This window comes from Molossus molossus, unplaced genomic scaffold (genome assembly GCF_014108415.1).
Source record: "Molossus molossus isolate mMolMol1 unplaced genomic scaffold, mMolMol1.p scaffold_m16_p_4, whole genome shotgun sequence".
Taxonomy (NCBI): Eukaryota; Metazoa; Chordata; class Mammalia; order Chiroptera; family Molossidae; genus Molossus; species Molossus molossus.
The window spans coordinates 66,527,630-66,541,246 of record NW_023425377.1 but is presented as its reverse complement, the minus strand read 5'-3'; the positions used below and the strand labels follow the sequence as shown (position 1 = coordinate 66,541,246).

General features: G+C 58.4%; 2 protein-coding genes across 2 annotated transcripts; one reads left to right on the top strand and one right to left on the bottom strand.

Annotated features, from left to right (window-relative positions):
- The first annotated feature begins 658 nt into the window (after positions 1-658).
- REX1BD (required for excision 1-B domain containing) lies at positions 659-3,261 on the top strand. Its single transcript, XM_036281989.1, has 5 exons — positions 659-826; positions 919-1,001; positions 1,347-1,551; positions 2,406-2,485; positions 3,074-3,261. Exons 1-5 carry the CDS (start codon positions 725-727, stop codon positions 3,144-3,146), a joined length of 543 nt encoding a protein of 180 aa, XP_036137882.1. The 5' UTR covers positions 659-724; the 3' UTR covers positions 3,147-3,261.
- A 266-nt stretch (positions 3,262-3,527) lies between these two features.
- Positions 3,528-13,617, bottom strand: CRLF1 (cytokine receptor like factor 1). The gene is made up of 9 exons (XM_036281984.1): positions 13,341-13,617; positions 8,681-8,962; positions 8,225-8,354; positions 7,885-8,054; positions 6,775-6,932; positions 6,523-6,691; positions 4,546-4,733; positions 4,406-4,448; positions 3,528-3,864 (listed from the first exon to the last, which is right to left on the bottom strand). Exons 1-9 carry the CDS (start codon positions 13,450-13,452, stop codon positions 3,851-3,853), a joined length of 1,266 nt encoding a protein of 421 aa, XP_036137877.1. The 5' UTR covers positions 13,453-13,617; the 3' UTR covers positions 3,528-3,850.

The following is a 13,617-nucleotide window of genomic DNA, read 5'->3' as shown; positions in this document are numbered from 1 at the left end:
AAGTGGGGCCTGGAAAATGTCTAAGAATAGCTGACACCTGTAGTGCCAGCTAAAGGCTAGAATCTGCCGCTCCAAACCAAATCCCTGTCAAACTACACCCCCTCCTCCCTAGACCAGGCCACCACCATTTAACAATCTTCCCCATTTCCAGCTCAGGAGAAGGAAGCTGCTCAGCTCAAACTAAGTGGTGAATTTCCAGCAGAAAGCTTAGAAGCCACCTCAGGTTTATATGAGGCCCTATTTGGCCTCACCCCTGCTCCCAGGCTCCTCCCTTCAGATCATTTATGAGGTGTTGACACAGCCAGAGTCTGCTAGTCACCTGGAACAACTTGAGTCTATTGTCAAACTGCGTTAAAATCCCACTCTTGTCACAGCCTTGTGGCACTATGTGACGCATATCGGTTTCCTTGTGAGGACGTTACATGGATGGAAGAAGTCCGTGTTGACATAAGCACATAAACCTATAAACCGAGGGATAACCTTGCTATACTCGGAGATGTACACTAAAATTAAAATGAAAGAAGAAAGGTGCTGGGCGAGAGCTAGTAGAAGGGTGGGGTTGGTAGTTGTCAGGGCTGAGAAGCCCCTAGTCTCCCCTCCCTATTCTGGGTCTCCAGGTTTCCCGTTTGGCCAGTCACCAGCCGGGGCCCCGAGGCCTCCGGGCCTACAGGGGGCGCATACCGCAGCAGAGCAACCCCCCGGGTGTGGCCAGGACTGCGCAGTCATGATCACTGCTGAGACCGTGGATGAGTCTGCCGTCCCCACCGTGTCCGAAGCTGCGGCAGCCAGAGGAGACCCAGAGCTCGAGGAACCGACGTGGCCTTGGGTGAGCCCAGAACCGAGTAGGACCAGTCGCCGGGGGGGGGGGGGGGGGGGGTGATACAGAATTCATGCCCAGCCTTGTTTTCTGCTCCGTAGAAAGATGCCCCGATCCGGGCGCTGGTGCAGCGCATCCACCAGTTGCAGGCTGAACGTGCGCAGGCCTTCCGCCGCCTGGAAGAGTAAGTGCCAGCACAGAGGACCAGCAGGGGTCTCAGGTTTCAGTCCCCTGCCTGCTCCGGAGGTGGGTGTGCTGGGGGCAGAGCTGTCTTCTGGTGTAGCAGCATTGGCCGAGGCTGGGCGTTTACGAGAGGACCCAGAGTACCTTCCCACTTCCAGACGTCCCACTCTGCGGGATGTCTCTCTCTTCCCCAAGCACAGCAGAGGGGCTGTCTCTGGTTCTTCTGCAGGAATCAGCGTCCTCCACACCGGTCCAGGGACGCTTAATGGGGAGGGGCGGGGGCTTTCAGGTGGCCGATGTGGGTGCAGAGCCTGAGAGTGTAGCCTCAGGGCGCCCCCTGCCGCAGAGGCCACCGCCAGTACCTGCGCAGCGGCCCGCCATACGACTTCCCGCGCTACCAGATCACAGTGCACGAGGTGACCCAGGCCTTCGACGCCACCTCGCGGGAGGTGCTGGCGGTGGAGGCTGAGTTGGCTGGCCCCAGAGCACAACCGCTGCTCGCGAACCACGTGCGCAGCCTACAGCAGCTGGAGCAGACACGCCTGGCAACGGTGAGGCCCTGCCCCCTACTCCAAACCTAGACTCTCTTTCGGTGGCCTGCTGGGTCTACTCCGCACCACGTGGGTGAAGGGCCAGAAGATTCCAGTCCCCCAAAACCTCGCTCCCAGAACCCCAGACCCCACCACTTTCTACCCCACTTCAATCTTCCATTAAGGCTTCATTTGTGATTCTTCGGCCTCCTGGTCTCTACCTGTCCACCAGGTTTCATTCCAGGCTTTTAGTCCCCAAACTTGTCTAGTCCATCCATCCTAGTCCCTGCCCCCAGTGTATCGTGTCCTGCTCCCACCTCTGTCCCCACAACGGTGCCTCCCCTCAGGCTCTTCTTAATGCTTCAGGTCCTGTCCTCAACTCCTTGCTTCTGGAAGGGGAGGGGTTCAGTCGGGTCCCCTAGCCTCAGTTCTGGACCTATTCCTTCCCTAAAGTTACAAGACTCCACATACTCTGCCTCTACAGCCAGTCCTGGCTGAGATACACCATTCCCAGGCTTAGTCCATGCGAAGCCATACCCATATCACATTCTAGACTGGGATTTCCAAGCCACCCACACTTCCTATATCCCAATCTAGGTTTTTGGCCTACTACTACCCTAGAATTATAGCGTCCTGTCTCCCCCCCCCCCCCCCCCCGAGACTGTGAGGCCCCACCTACTGTGCCCCTGCAGCCTATACCTGGCTGCTATTCCCCCGCAAAGCAGCACCCTGCCTACTCCCCACCATGGACCCACCCCTTGGCTGCCTTTCTGGTTGTCTCTAACTGGTGTGTGTTTTGGGGTGGGGCAGAGAGTGGCCTCTGCTTGCTTTGATATCCTACCTGCTGTCCCCCATTCCCCACCCCTCTGCACTAGGTGGCCCTACTGCAACTGATGGGGGCGCCAGAGCTCACAGGGCAGGAAGACACGCTACAGTTGTCCCAGCTGAAGATGAAGTGAGTGCCTCTTCCCAGTGGGCTGGCCATGTTAGATTTGCACACGGGCCAGGCACACACTCCTAGCCAGGTATGCCTTCGGCTGGCACTGTCAGACCCTCTGGACCTGCACACAACGCTAAGGATATGCACAACAGAGTCCACACCTCATGACTCCCAGACACACAACTCAGTGCACACACCCTCCATTTATTTCCACACCAGACTTGCTACTCATTTCTGGGACAGCTGCACATCTTGGACACAGTCACCCAGGCCCCACCAAGCACCTGCACATTCCTGCCCTAACTCCCCCAAGCACACACACATGCACACCCCCTTGACATCACCACAGTCACACTGTATACCCTGCTGATGGCATACACCCACCCAAGATGGTCTTTTCTCTCTGCCCACTGTGACCTATAGGAGCTACAGGACCACCTCTGCTGCCAGGCACTCAAATGGTCCTCCTGGCCACTGATGTTGCCTGAAAGCTTGGTGGCGGGCTGGAGGGCCCAGGGCTTGCCACAGCCCTCTCAGAGCTGTGCAGTGGAGACTAATTTGCCCTATCTGGGTTTTATTTATAGTTCCCATCCGCTCCTATAGGGTAATTAAAACCATGGAAGCCATCAACGAGGTTCTCCAGGACTTCAGGTTTGATGCAGAATCTGCTGAGTGATGGAGACTTCCCAGGGACCCGCTGAGGGAGATGGGAAATAGGTTGGGTGGCACCCAGCTCTGACTGCTAGCTGGATGAGGTCAAGCCACACCTCCCACAATAAAGAACCCTTCATCTGCAGCTGTTCTACTGTCTCTGCATCCTGGGGTGTGTATACCTGTAGAGGGGTCCCACGGGGGCAGGGATGGAGGGTGAAAGACTCCCTCCCCCCATACACTGATGAAACTCTGGTGTTTTGAATCACACTCTACAAGAAGTTTAGAACCAGATAGTTCCAATTCTGGGGAGAGTCTGAAATTCTGGGAGGCAAGGATTTCAATTGCAAAGGATCATTAGAAGCCCTTATGCCCCACCCCAGGCCTCTACAGCCCCAAACTCATGTTCACAGTCAGGGAACCTAAGTAGCTCGTTTATTTAAAAAGATTCTTTGGAGGGATCCTGGGTGAGGGAAGTAATGACTCTTATTCACCCTCAGCCCTGGCAGGGGTTCTGGGCAGCTTGGCCAACCCTCACACACACCCAATGGCACCCAAGGGTTGGCCTCACATGGATGCCAGAGATGTGATCCTTGGAACTCAGAGTGCCACTCCAGCTCCTGCCAAGGGTGCTCAGGCACCATGAGGTGAGGGTACAGAGGTGGCCTCAGTCTGGTTGCAGCCCTGGGTCTTCATGAAGCAGGGATGGTGGCCCCCAGCCCCTAGAGCTTATCTGGCAGGACCTGCAGGCAGAGATGAAGCCAGGCTAAGCAGGGAGCCTACAAGAGGCCACTACAGAGCAATTAAGGAACCCCCTTATCCCCCCACCCCTCCCCTCCTGTTCAGATCCTTGCCCCACCACTTTCAGCTGGGTGACCTTGGGCAGGGTACTGCCTCTCCCTGGGCCTTGGTTCTAAGAAGTAAGTATCTATCCATCCCAGGGTGTGTTCTGCAGGTAAAGCCTTTGGCAAAGGCCCAGCATGCAGTAGGCACTCAAACATGCTAACTTGGACTAGCATGTTTATTCATTCCAAATGTTCCACTTCGGATATTTTTAAGGAGTTGGGTGCTCTTACTAGATTAAAAGTCACAGGACCAGGTGCACAATTGGTGCTAAGTAAATGCTGATAAACTGAAGGATGAGAGTGAGGGGCCAGTCCTGGCCAGTTTGGCTCAGCGGTTAGAGCATTGGCCTGTGGTCCAGAGAGTGAGGGGCCCACTGGCCTATTGGCCACCGGGAAGGCCCTTATCTCACCATTACCCACCCACCTGGGCCCCCCTTACCTCTCGACGTGCTTCGTCTGCCCGAGGGCAAGATCCCCTCGTCCTGTGCTTAGAAGGAAGGTGGTGGTGTGGGGGGGGGGCTAGGAACCCACCTCCTCGCCCCACCCCTCATCCTTCGCCCACGGGTCCCTCCTTCCTACCTGATTTCGGGTCTTGTGCGACTTCTGCATCCAAGCACGCCACTGGTCATAGAGGCGGAAACTGAGGTTCGAGCAGTATGCGTGCTTCTTGAGCCAGCCCAGGAACTGCTTGAGCTCGCGCCGCACGGGCCCCGAGCTCGGCTCTCCGCCCCTCGGCTCGCAGGCCCCGCCGCCCGGGCCCGGACGCTCTGAGGGCGAAGCGGCAGCGTTAGGGCGCGCCCGACAGAGGGCGCGCGCGGGCAGCGGAGGGAGGGTCCCGGTGCGACAGACCTCGGGCACCTCCCCCCATTTCTCCAAGACCGCGTCCTCCCCACCGCCCAGCCCAGCAGCTGAGCTGCGCCCCTGAGGAGGTGGGGAGTAGGGGAAGGAAGGGGCTCCTCCTCCACATCTCCAGGAACCCGATTCCTGTGGCCTGAGCCAGGTGTGAGTGTTAGGAGATGGGGGAGAAGGTGAGAGGCCAAGCCCGGAGGGATGAGACTCAGAGACAGAGCAGGGAGCAGAGAGGGAGAGAGATACAGAGGCAGAGACGGAGATGTAGGGGGGCCAAAGCCATGGGGGTCAGCCAAGGAGATTCAGAGGGGGGAGGAGGGGTGGAGAAAGTGGGGGAACAGAGCCTGGGCATGTAGGGACACAAACCAAGAAAGAGAGACAGAAGGAAAGAGAGTGACAGAATTGAAAGGAGGTAGCCCGTGGGAGCAGGAGTCCCTGGGACTAGAAGCGGATGGGAGATCCAGGTGGGAGGCCTGCCTTCGGGTCCAGCTGCTGGACTCAGCCAGCCCTGGACAGGCCCACGGATAAGGACATCGGCCTCACGTCATAAATAACACAGGGGACCCGCTGACAGGCCCTGGCACAGCACAGGCCCCTGCTGGCCTCCCCTAGCCTCCCCAGCCTCCTCTGCAGACACAGCCGCCTGCTGGCTCCCGTGCAAGAATCGCAGGTGCTGGGCACGAGCAGGGGCCAAGGCTCAGCCCCTCCTGGTCTCTAGCTCCCGCCCACCCCAGAACCTGGAGGGCCCCACAGTGAGAGCTGGGAAGCTAGCTGGAGCTAGGTTCTGCCCCTCCCTGGTTCTGAGACCCTCTCTGGGCCATGGTTTCCCCATTATCCCAGGAGCAAGTGTGGGCTGGACTTCCAGCAAATTGAGCTCAGATCTGTGTGTGACCTTGGGGGCTGGCTAAACCTCCGGAGGCCAAAGTGTCTTCACCTGAGAAAAGGGGGCCTACTTTGGGGTGGAACCATGGGGGGAGTAGGGGAAGGGAGCCTTATGTGATGCTCATTATGAGGGCACTTTCCATGGGTTATGGCATCTCACCTGCACAATAGCCTGAGACAGGAGTCATTATCATCCCCACTTTCCAGAAGGGTAAGCTGAAGCCAGATATTTCAAGTAACAGATTTCATATCATTTCACAAAGGAGAGAAAGGAAGTCCATGGGCTCAGAGGAACCCCAGATATCAAGGGGAGCCAGACCTAGGCCCCTGATCATCCCTAGTCCCCTACCTGGGTCAGAAAGGGAAGCTGAGGCCCATTAGAGGGAGAGTTGACAGCCCATCAGCCTAGGAAGCAAGGGTCTCAAACTCATTTGCCCTTAGGGGTTAGGGAGGGGGTAAAGGTCGGTGAAATGGGCCAGTTGGAAATGAGGCAACTGGAGAGAGAAGACCCAGCATGAAGGGGCAGCCTTTGCTGATGGAGCAATGCTGGCTGAGTCCTGTTACATTTTCTACACAATTTTTGTAGGGAATCTAGGATATTTGTGTTAAAACTTCTGTTTTTAAATGTCTGCAAGTAGATCAAATGGGGGGGGGGGATGTTTGTTTTTTCAAAGGATAGATCCAGGGACCAAATTTCACCTAGGGGCCACCAGTCTGAGACCTCTGCTGTCCTGGAAAAACAAAAACAAAACAAGAAAACAAAAGCCCAAGCCCAGGCTGGTTTAAGGCTGGTCCCATACCCACCCAGCCGTGTTGAGTGCTCACCACTACGGGGGGTGGAGGCAGCCGTGGGGTGGCTCCACTCGCTCCAGATCCCTGCCTTTTTGGAGCCATAGATGCCAAAGGGGTTGCAGCGCACTTGCACGAAGTAGACGGTGCCTGGCTTCAGGCCTGCCAGGCGGCAGGAGGTCTGGTTGCTCACGTCGTCCACCACCTGGGCGGCAAGGGCAGGGTCAGAGGCCAGGGCGTGGCCAGGGCGTGGCCAGGAGTGGGGCGGGGGCGGGGGGGGGTGGACACCTTCCAATCCACACTGTCCTCCACACGGTAGCGGATCTGGTACTTGGCTTGGAAGAGGAAGTCCTTGAGGGCGGGCGGGGAAACCCAGCGCACGCTCAGCTGGTCCTCCAGGCCCCCGACTCGGCTCACGTGAACATCGGGCGGGGGATCGGTGGTCACTGCCGGACGGAGTGGGACGGGGCTTTGCCACTGGCTCCTGGGACCTGGCTGGCCCCTGTCTGGGTTCAAATCCCGGAGCAGGTGGCTTAGGTGGCACCTGCTTCCGTTCTCCCCCACCCCCCCTACCTCGAGGATGGGTGGATAACATTAGACAATATTCAGGAAACACTCAGCGCCTAGAAGCACTCAATTAATGTTGTTGTTATCACCATTATTATCTGTGACAGGAGAAACATAATCCTATCTTCAGAGAATTCTGTAAAAGCAGACACTGTCTTGCCGATGATGATATTATTATTGTTATTATGATTACTATTCCCAGGGGGCCATCACCACCCACCTCCAACTCCTTTCCACCTTACAAAGGTCCTCAGTATGACAGCCTTGCTGGGTGCAGAGGGACAACTGAAGCTGAGAACATGCCCACCGCAGCTTCAAGACTTAAGGAAGTGAATCGTGAAGCAGGCTGGGGTGGGGGTGGCTCCAAGCCAGGATAGATCTGGGATCCTTCTGGGAGCCCTGTGGGAAGCAGGGAGAGCTGGCTCTCCCCCTGAGGCCTCGATGAGGGACCCGAATGGGTTAAGACACAGGCCTGCTCAGGGCTGAGAAACACCCTAATTAGATTAGGCCCAATTCTGCTGCAGATCATCCATTTCCTGCCTCTTGCCTGCCCCCCACCCCCCACCCCGCAGCTCCAGGCTGTGGTTTCCTGGGGTGCTTCAGACCTGGACACCTCCTCCCACCTGGGGGGGTGAGTGCCCTCCAACACACCTGGGCTTGGAGGAGGAGGGGGCCAGGCCAGGTGTTCTCTGAAGAGTGGACTGATTCTGGCTGATTCAGGGAGCTGGGGACTGATGGGTACTCCCTGCCCCAACCAGCAGGGTTGGACCAGAGATATAGCCATGACTGGGCTGAGGTGGGGATAGGATCTCCCCCTGGGGGGTGCCTCACCCACATCCAGGATGTCCAGTGTGAGCACATCTGAGCGGGCCGAGCCCAGCCTGTTGGTGGCTTCCACCCAGATCTCGTAGGGGGTAAAGAGGGCCAAGTCCTTGGGGATGTGGCAGGAGTGGGGTCCCACCGTGTGGTACTCCTCACACGTGTTGTCCTGCCCATACCACCTGCGGGGGCAGGGGGGGTGAGGACACATGAGGGTTCCTTAAGGGCCTCAAACCTCACTAGGGCAGTCCCAGAGTACAGACAGGACACTGGGCTCTGAGGGCAGGCAGGCAGGCTTGGCAAAAGCCTCACAGCCAGGCTGGGACACATGTCACCGAGGGCCATCACCAACCTCAGCTTGTACTTCAGGGAGTAGTTCGTGTGGAGGAAGGTCTCCCCATGGGCCCCCGGTGTCCAGCGGCATGTCAGGTCCTTCATGTTCTTGGACCAGCAACTGATGTTGAAGGGTTTCTCTGGGGGCACTGGGGAGGAGGTTCAGGGGCTGAGGGTCTGGACCGGCTGTGGACAGGTGGAGGAGCTGCTGGTCTCCAGCCAGCCCCACCTTGGAGTGGAAGGAGGGCGGACAGGGTGGATGTTGGCATGATCCCCTGCATGAGCTCTCTTGGGGACCATGGTGGGGGGGGGGGTCTCCAGGGTTTCATTCCCACCCAGAGGCCCATACCTCTCAATCCGTGCAAGTGTGTATGCCCACCATCCAGTCCTGGGCCAGAGGGCCCATGATTCATGCCCCTCTCCAGAGGGAGATGCTGCTCCCAAAAGCTACCCAAGCGTCCTGGAAGCCACTTACGGCCAACATAGAGGCAGGAGCCTGCTAGGATGCTGCCGTCTGGAGCATGGCACACGAGGTTGTCCCCTGACTGCTGCCTGGATCCGTTGAGGTTGGCCAGGGCGAGGGCCAGGGTGGAGGCATTGAGCATTCGGGAGAGCTCGGGGGGCAGGCGGCGCCCGTTGAGGGTCCAGTAGAGGCCCTCTGCAGTGGGGCCCTGCAGGTCCCCGTGCACTGAGCAGGTGGCCTGAAGGGAGGAGCCGATGAGGAGTGTGGGGTCCTGGGGACTGATCACAGCCGTGTCTGGGGTCAGAGAAGAGGGCCTATCAGGCCTGGGATAGAGCTGCCCTGAATCCCCACCATGCTAGGACCTCCAGGACTCATGACAGTCCTGCAAAGGCGATCTTTACTATTATCCCCATTTTATAGATAAGGAAACGGAGGTTCAGTTAGTTCATCCAAGCCACTTCATCACTGACCTACTCAAGGTTCTGAGTGGTTACAAACCTTAGGCACAAATGCCTACTCACATTCAAGTCACTCTTGCTTTGCATACCGTTCTGAAAAACCCTATACTCTACTTTTTTAAAATTTCATTTTATTTTTGGCAATTAGAAATAAATTATTGTGAGTTTTTGCTCTCATATCTCCAGGGTCTCACACACAGTAGGTGTCTCTGTGGGGAGGATTCCCTATGAAAATCTTGCTCTTTTATGGATTAAAAAAAAAACAAGGCCCTGAGAGATTAAGTCCCCTGCCTAAAATCACTGACTGAGGGAAGGGCACACTATTCAAACCCAGACTTGTCTCTAAAGTCCTGCTCTGTGCTGGAATGGAAGGTGGCTGGGGCAAGCTCTAGGCCCCCAACTACCATTCAAAAGGACTTGACTGCAAAATGGGAACAAGAAAGTTCCTGGTGCCCTGGGCCATTGTGATGATCAGATTCTGGGAAGTGGCTTCCTAAACTTGGTTCTTTAAATTAGGTGCTGAGCACTGGGCCTCAAGGACAAAGTGATTGATGCTTCTCCTCCTGCTGGCCAGTTGGGGGCAGCCCAGGGCTCCCTCTTCTGGAGATCAGAACCTAAGAGGAGATTGTTTTACCCACAGGGAAACCAAGGGCCAGAGAAAGGGGAGAGTACTTACAGTCCACGCCCCTGAGAAGTGAGCATCATGGTGTCAAACACATGCAGTTGTTTGAGAGGAGTAAAAGTATTGTCATCAGGACATCCCTATGGGACTTTAAAGCCAGGCTAACTTCTGTTCGAATGTCCCCAGCTCACTGTGGAAGTTTGGTCCAGGCCCTTTACTTCTCTGAGTCTCTGGGAAGGAGCCTCTCCCTCCACCAAGAGCAGTTGTGGGGATTCATTCACTCACTTGTTCAATCCTTCCTTCACTGATCACCTACAGTGTGCCAGGAGCTGGAGGCACTGTGGTGACCAAGATACCCAAGATTCCTGCCCTTGTGGGCCTTGAATCCAAGAGAGCAGCAGCAAAAAGAACAAAATATCTGAGAGGATAAATAGGGAGAAAGTAAAGCATGAGTCAGTAGTGCAGCTCAATGGCCCAGGAGGCCTGTCTAGGGAGGTGGCATTTGAGCTGAGATGTGAATAAAGTGAAAGAAGTAGTCATGAAAATATGTAGGAGAGAGTATCCAGGCAGCGGGAGCCACAAGTACAAAAGTTCTGGGGCAAAAATAGTAGGAAATGAGGTCTAGGAGATCAACAGGGGCCTGACTGGCAGGGAGTATTCCAGAGTTCTGAACAGGGGAGGGATTTACATTTTTAAAGGATTCCCAGGCAACATTAAGGGACTACAGAGGGGCAGAGGGGCAGAGGGGAGGGCAGCCCAGCTTCCTTGAGATGGCAGCCAAGGACAGGATCATCCTGGCCCCCTGGGATGCCCCCCCCCCCAAAGCCAGCGGCTGTCTTTCACTGCCTCAGATGGAAGAGGTCGGGTGGACACGGTTCCAGGGGCCAGCCCTGACAATTTTGGGGGGCAATTTTGAGGGCCATGTCTTGCTGGAGCCTAGGATCACAGTTGCGTTTGAGGCTTGGCCCAGGGCTCTCCGGAGGTCTCAGCGTCCGTGCGAAGGAGCCGGCTGAGCGGGCCAGAGCCTAGGAGGCGGGGGTGGGGGCGGGGCGCGGCAGGGAGAGGGGGCCGCCCCGGAGGTCCCAGGCAGCCAGCCGCTAGCTAATTCGGAATTCCTCCGGCATGAACTCGGGCGTGCCAGCATCTCTGCCCCGGCCCACCCACCACTTCCTGCCTGCCCCCACCCCCAGCAGGGACCCCAAGTCCACTCCCAGTCCTGGGGGATGGGTCACATCCCTCCTACCCCCCCATATTCATATCCTGGTCAGGAAAGGACTTTCTGGGGGGTCCTGCTGAGGGGGGGCACTGCCCCTCTGCCACACCCGCCTGGCCTGAACTAAAATTGCCCGCCTGCCAGCAGCTGCAGCTGCCCTCCAAGGATTGGGTGGGGGACTGGGCGAGAGGGCAAGGCCAGGCGGGCCTGGACAGGCCAGCCCCCCACCCCTCCAAGCTCCACAGGAAAGGTCAGAGTGAGGCCTTCTTCTCCTGGGTTGTGGGTGCCAATCCCAGCTGGAGTACCTGGGCAATTGGCTTTCCCTCTCCTGTTCTCAGTTTCCTCTTCCATAAAATGGGAGGAAAATATATTCTACCTGCTGGGGAGATTAATAACATGAGATCACAAGGTCCAGAGTGCCTAAGAACTATTAGGATTAAAGCCCTTTCCAGCTCTGGGGTCCAAGCTGGCTCTGCACTCCCCAAATAATGGGCCAAGGCACTCAGGACCAGGATGCACACATTCCACAAATAACAGCCCACTGAGGTTGGGGAGCCTTTGGCTTGATTTGGGGGTCTCCTAGAAGGCTCCCAAAAGCAGATCCCTGGGCTAGTCTTTTGGACAGCCCTCCCACCCTACATCCCTGCCTCCACACCGTTCCTGCAGAACTGAGGCCTTTAAAAGTTTTTTCCTTCCCTACTTCCCAATCTGGAGCCACTGCTGTTATTAAAAAGGAACACCATGTGTTTTAAAAGGGAAAAGTGTGAGATTCTCTGCAAGCAATACAGGAGGGTGGCCTCCATCCCTGGGTTCCTACAGGGGTCCCCATCTCTCATTCCACTGGTACCTACAGACACTTTACGACCCACCCGCTTGCTGGTCAGGTGCTAAGACACACCGTAAGTAGAAACATATTGCCGAGGTGTGAGAATCTTTTATTTAATTTCTTCCCCCTTAAAGGAAAAAACACATGCACAACAAGAACACCACCACCACCACCACCACCACCACCTTCCCTGTTGCTCTACCGGCTGGGAAACAAAGCCTGACACAAACACTGCCACTCACAGGTCGTCAGAGACCTGGGAAGGGCCTGGGGCAGCCCCCTCACCTGCCCAGGCACCCTGGGCTGCTGGGTTTTCAGCAAGTGCCCCTAGGGGGTGTCTGGAGCCTGCCCTCTCTGGAGGGGCACCGCAGTGAGCCTGCAAATAGCTCTTTGCAGTGTGGGGCAACCTGGGCAGCAGTGTGTGTCCACCCGGGGCAACCGGTGTGTCTGAATGGGTGTGGAGTGACTGTGAGTGTCCCAGGCAGCTGTGCCTCTGTGTGTGCTCCTGTGTTATATCCCCTGAGCAATGAGTGTGTGACCACGAAAGTGTGTGTGCCTGGGATGGAATGTGTGTGTGCCCTGATGGTGTGCGAATGTGCATCTGGGATGCAGTGTGTGCTTCTGAGGGCGAGAGTGATGGGCCACAAGCCAGTGTGTCTTTGTGTGTCTCTGGGTGTGTCCCAAAGCTGGTCTGGATGTAGAGACTGTGTCCTGGAGGGGGTGTGCATGGGTTGAGGGGGCAGAGAGTGCCGGGGCCAGGAGCTCCCGACGGGGCGGGGGGCCGTGGCCGGCCCGGCTGTTGGTTTCCGGGGCCCCCCTATCCAAAGCTGGGCCCACGGTGCCCTGACTCGCTGACTCCCGGTTCCTCTCCCTCTCACCCACAGGCTCACAAAGATTTCTCTCTCTGGAGGCTCCTAGCCCGGCGCAGCCCGGCCAGGAACGGTTCCGAGCGGCCCCGGTGGATGAAACTCCGCGGACCCCCGCGCACAGTGTCCCGCCGGGGGAGGGCGGCGGCGCCGGCCCGCGGAGAGGCGCGTCCCCGGGGACCCCGGGCCGCGCGCCAGGCGGCCAGAGCCGCCCCCCTCCCGCCCCGCCTTCCCCGCGGGGCTCATCCCTCCACGGGGGGGGGGGGGGCGGTGCTCGGGGCCGGCACCCAGAGCGCCTTCCGCGTGCGCCCCCGCCCAGGATCGGTGCCCAGCGGTCTCCGCGGCTCGGAATCCGCGGACGCTGTTGCGTGCGTCCGCCGAGTCCCGGCATGCAGAGGGTCCCAGCACACGGGCCCCCCAAACTCCGGGGGCGGGCCGGGCGTCCTCGGCCCCGCGGCCCAGGTAAGGCCTCGGGCGCGGAAGCCGGACCCTCGGGCCAGTCGACTGCTGCGCTGTGCGCCCCGCAGGTGAGGGCGCCCCGAGGGCCGTGCCGGGGGCGCCTTCCTTTGTTCCCGGGCCGTCCAGGTGGCGCCTGCGCTCCCTCCCCCCCCGCCCCCCCGTGGCTGCCCCCAGGGCGCAAGCTCTCCGCCCAGGCGGGAAGGGAGGAGCAGGGCTCCCGGTACTCACGGGCTCCTGATCCGTCTCGCGGCGCCCCGAGGACGCAGAGAAGCAGTAGGGGCAGCAGCGGCGGCGGCCGCCGCGCGGATTGGGCGGCGGGGCCCAGGCGGCCGGCGGGCATCGGGCTGGCGCTGCCGGGGGTGCGCGGCGGACAGCGGCAGCGGCGGCGCGGGACGGGAGTGAGTGCGGACTGGGCAGCCCGCACGTCGCTGGGCGCGGGCGCGGAGGCCGGAGCAAGTCTGAGCAGCCGAATTGACAAGGCGCTAATGCGCCGCTGGCCCCGCCC

Excerpts from the sequence above, each read along its gene's own strand:
- REX1BD (XM_036281989.1), top strand. The coding sequence starts at position 725 with ATGATCACTGCTGAGACCGTGGATGAGTCTGCCGTCCCCACCGTGTCC. Across the intron at positions 827-918 it reads AGGAACCGACGTGGCCTTGG|AAAGATGCCCCGATCCGGGC; the intron begins GTGAGCCCAGAA and ends TCTGCTCCGTAG. Across the intron at positions 2,486-3,073 it reads TTGTCCCAGCTGAAGATGAA|GGTAATTAAAACCATGGAAG; the intron begins GTGAGTGCCTCT and ends CCGCTCCTATAG.
- CRLF1 (XM_036281984.1), bottom strand. The coding sequence starts at position 13,452 with ATGCCCGCCGGCCGCCTGGGCCCCGCCGCCCAATCCGCGCGGCGGCCG. Across the intron at positions 8,355-8,680 it reads CTCCTGCCTCTATGTTGGCC|TGCCCCCAGAGAAACCCTTC; the intron begins GTAAGTGGCTTC and ends CCTCCTCCCCAG. Across the intron at positions 4,734-6,522 it reads TGCCTCCACCCCCCGTAGTG|AGCGTCCGGGCCCGGGCGGC; the intron begins GTGAGCACTCAA and ends CTTCGCCCTCAG.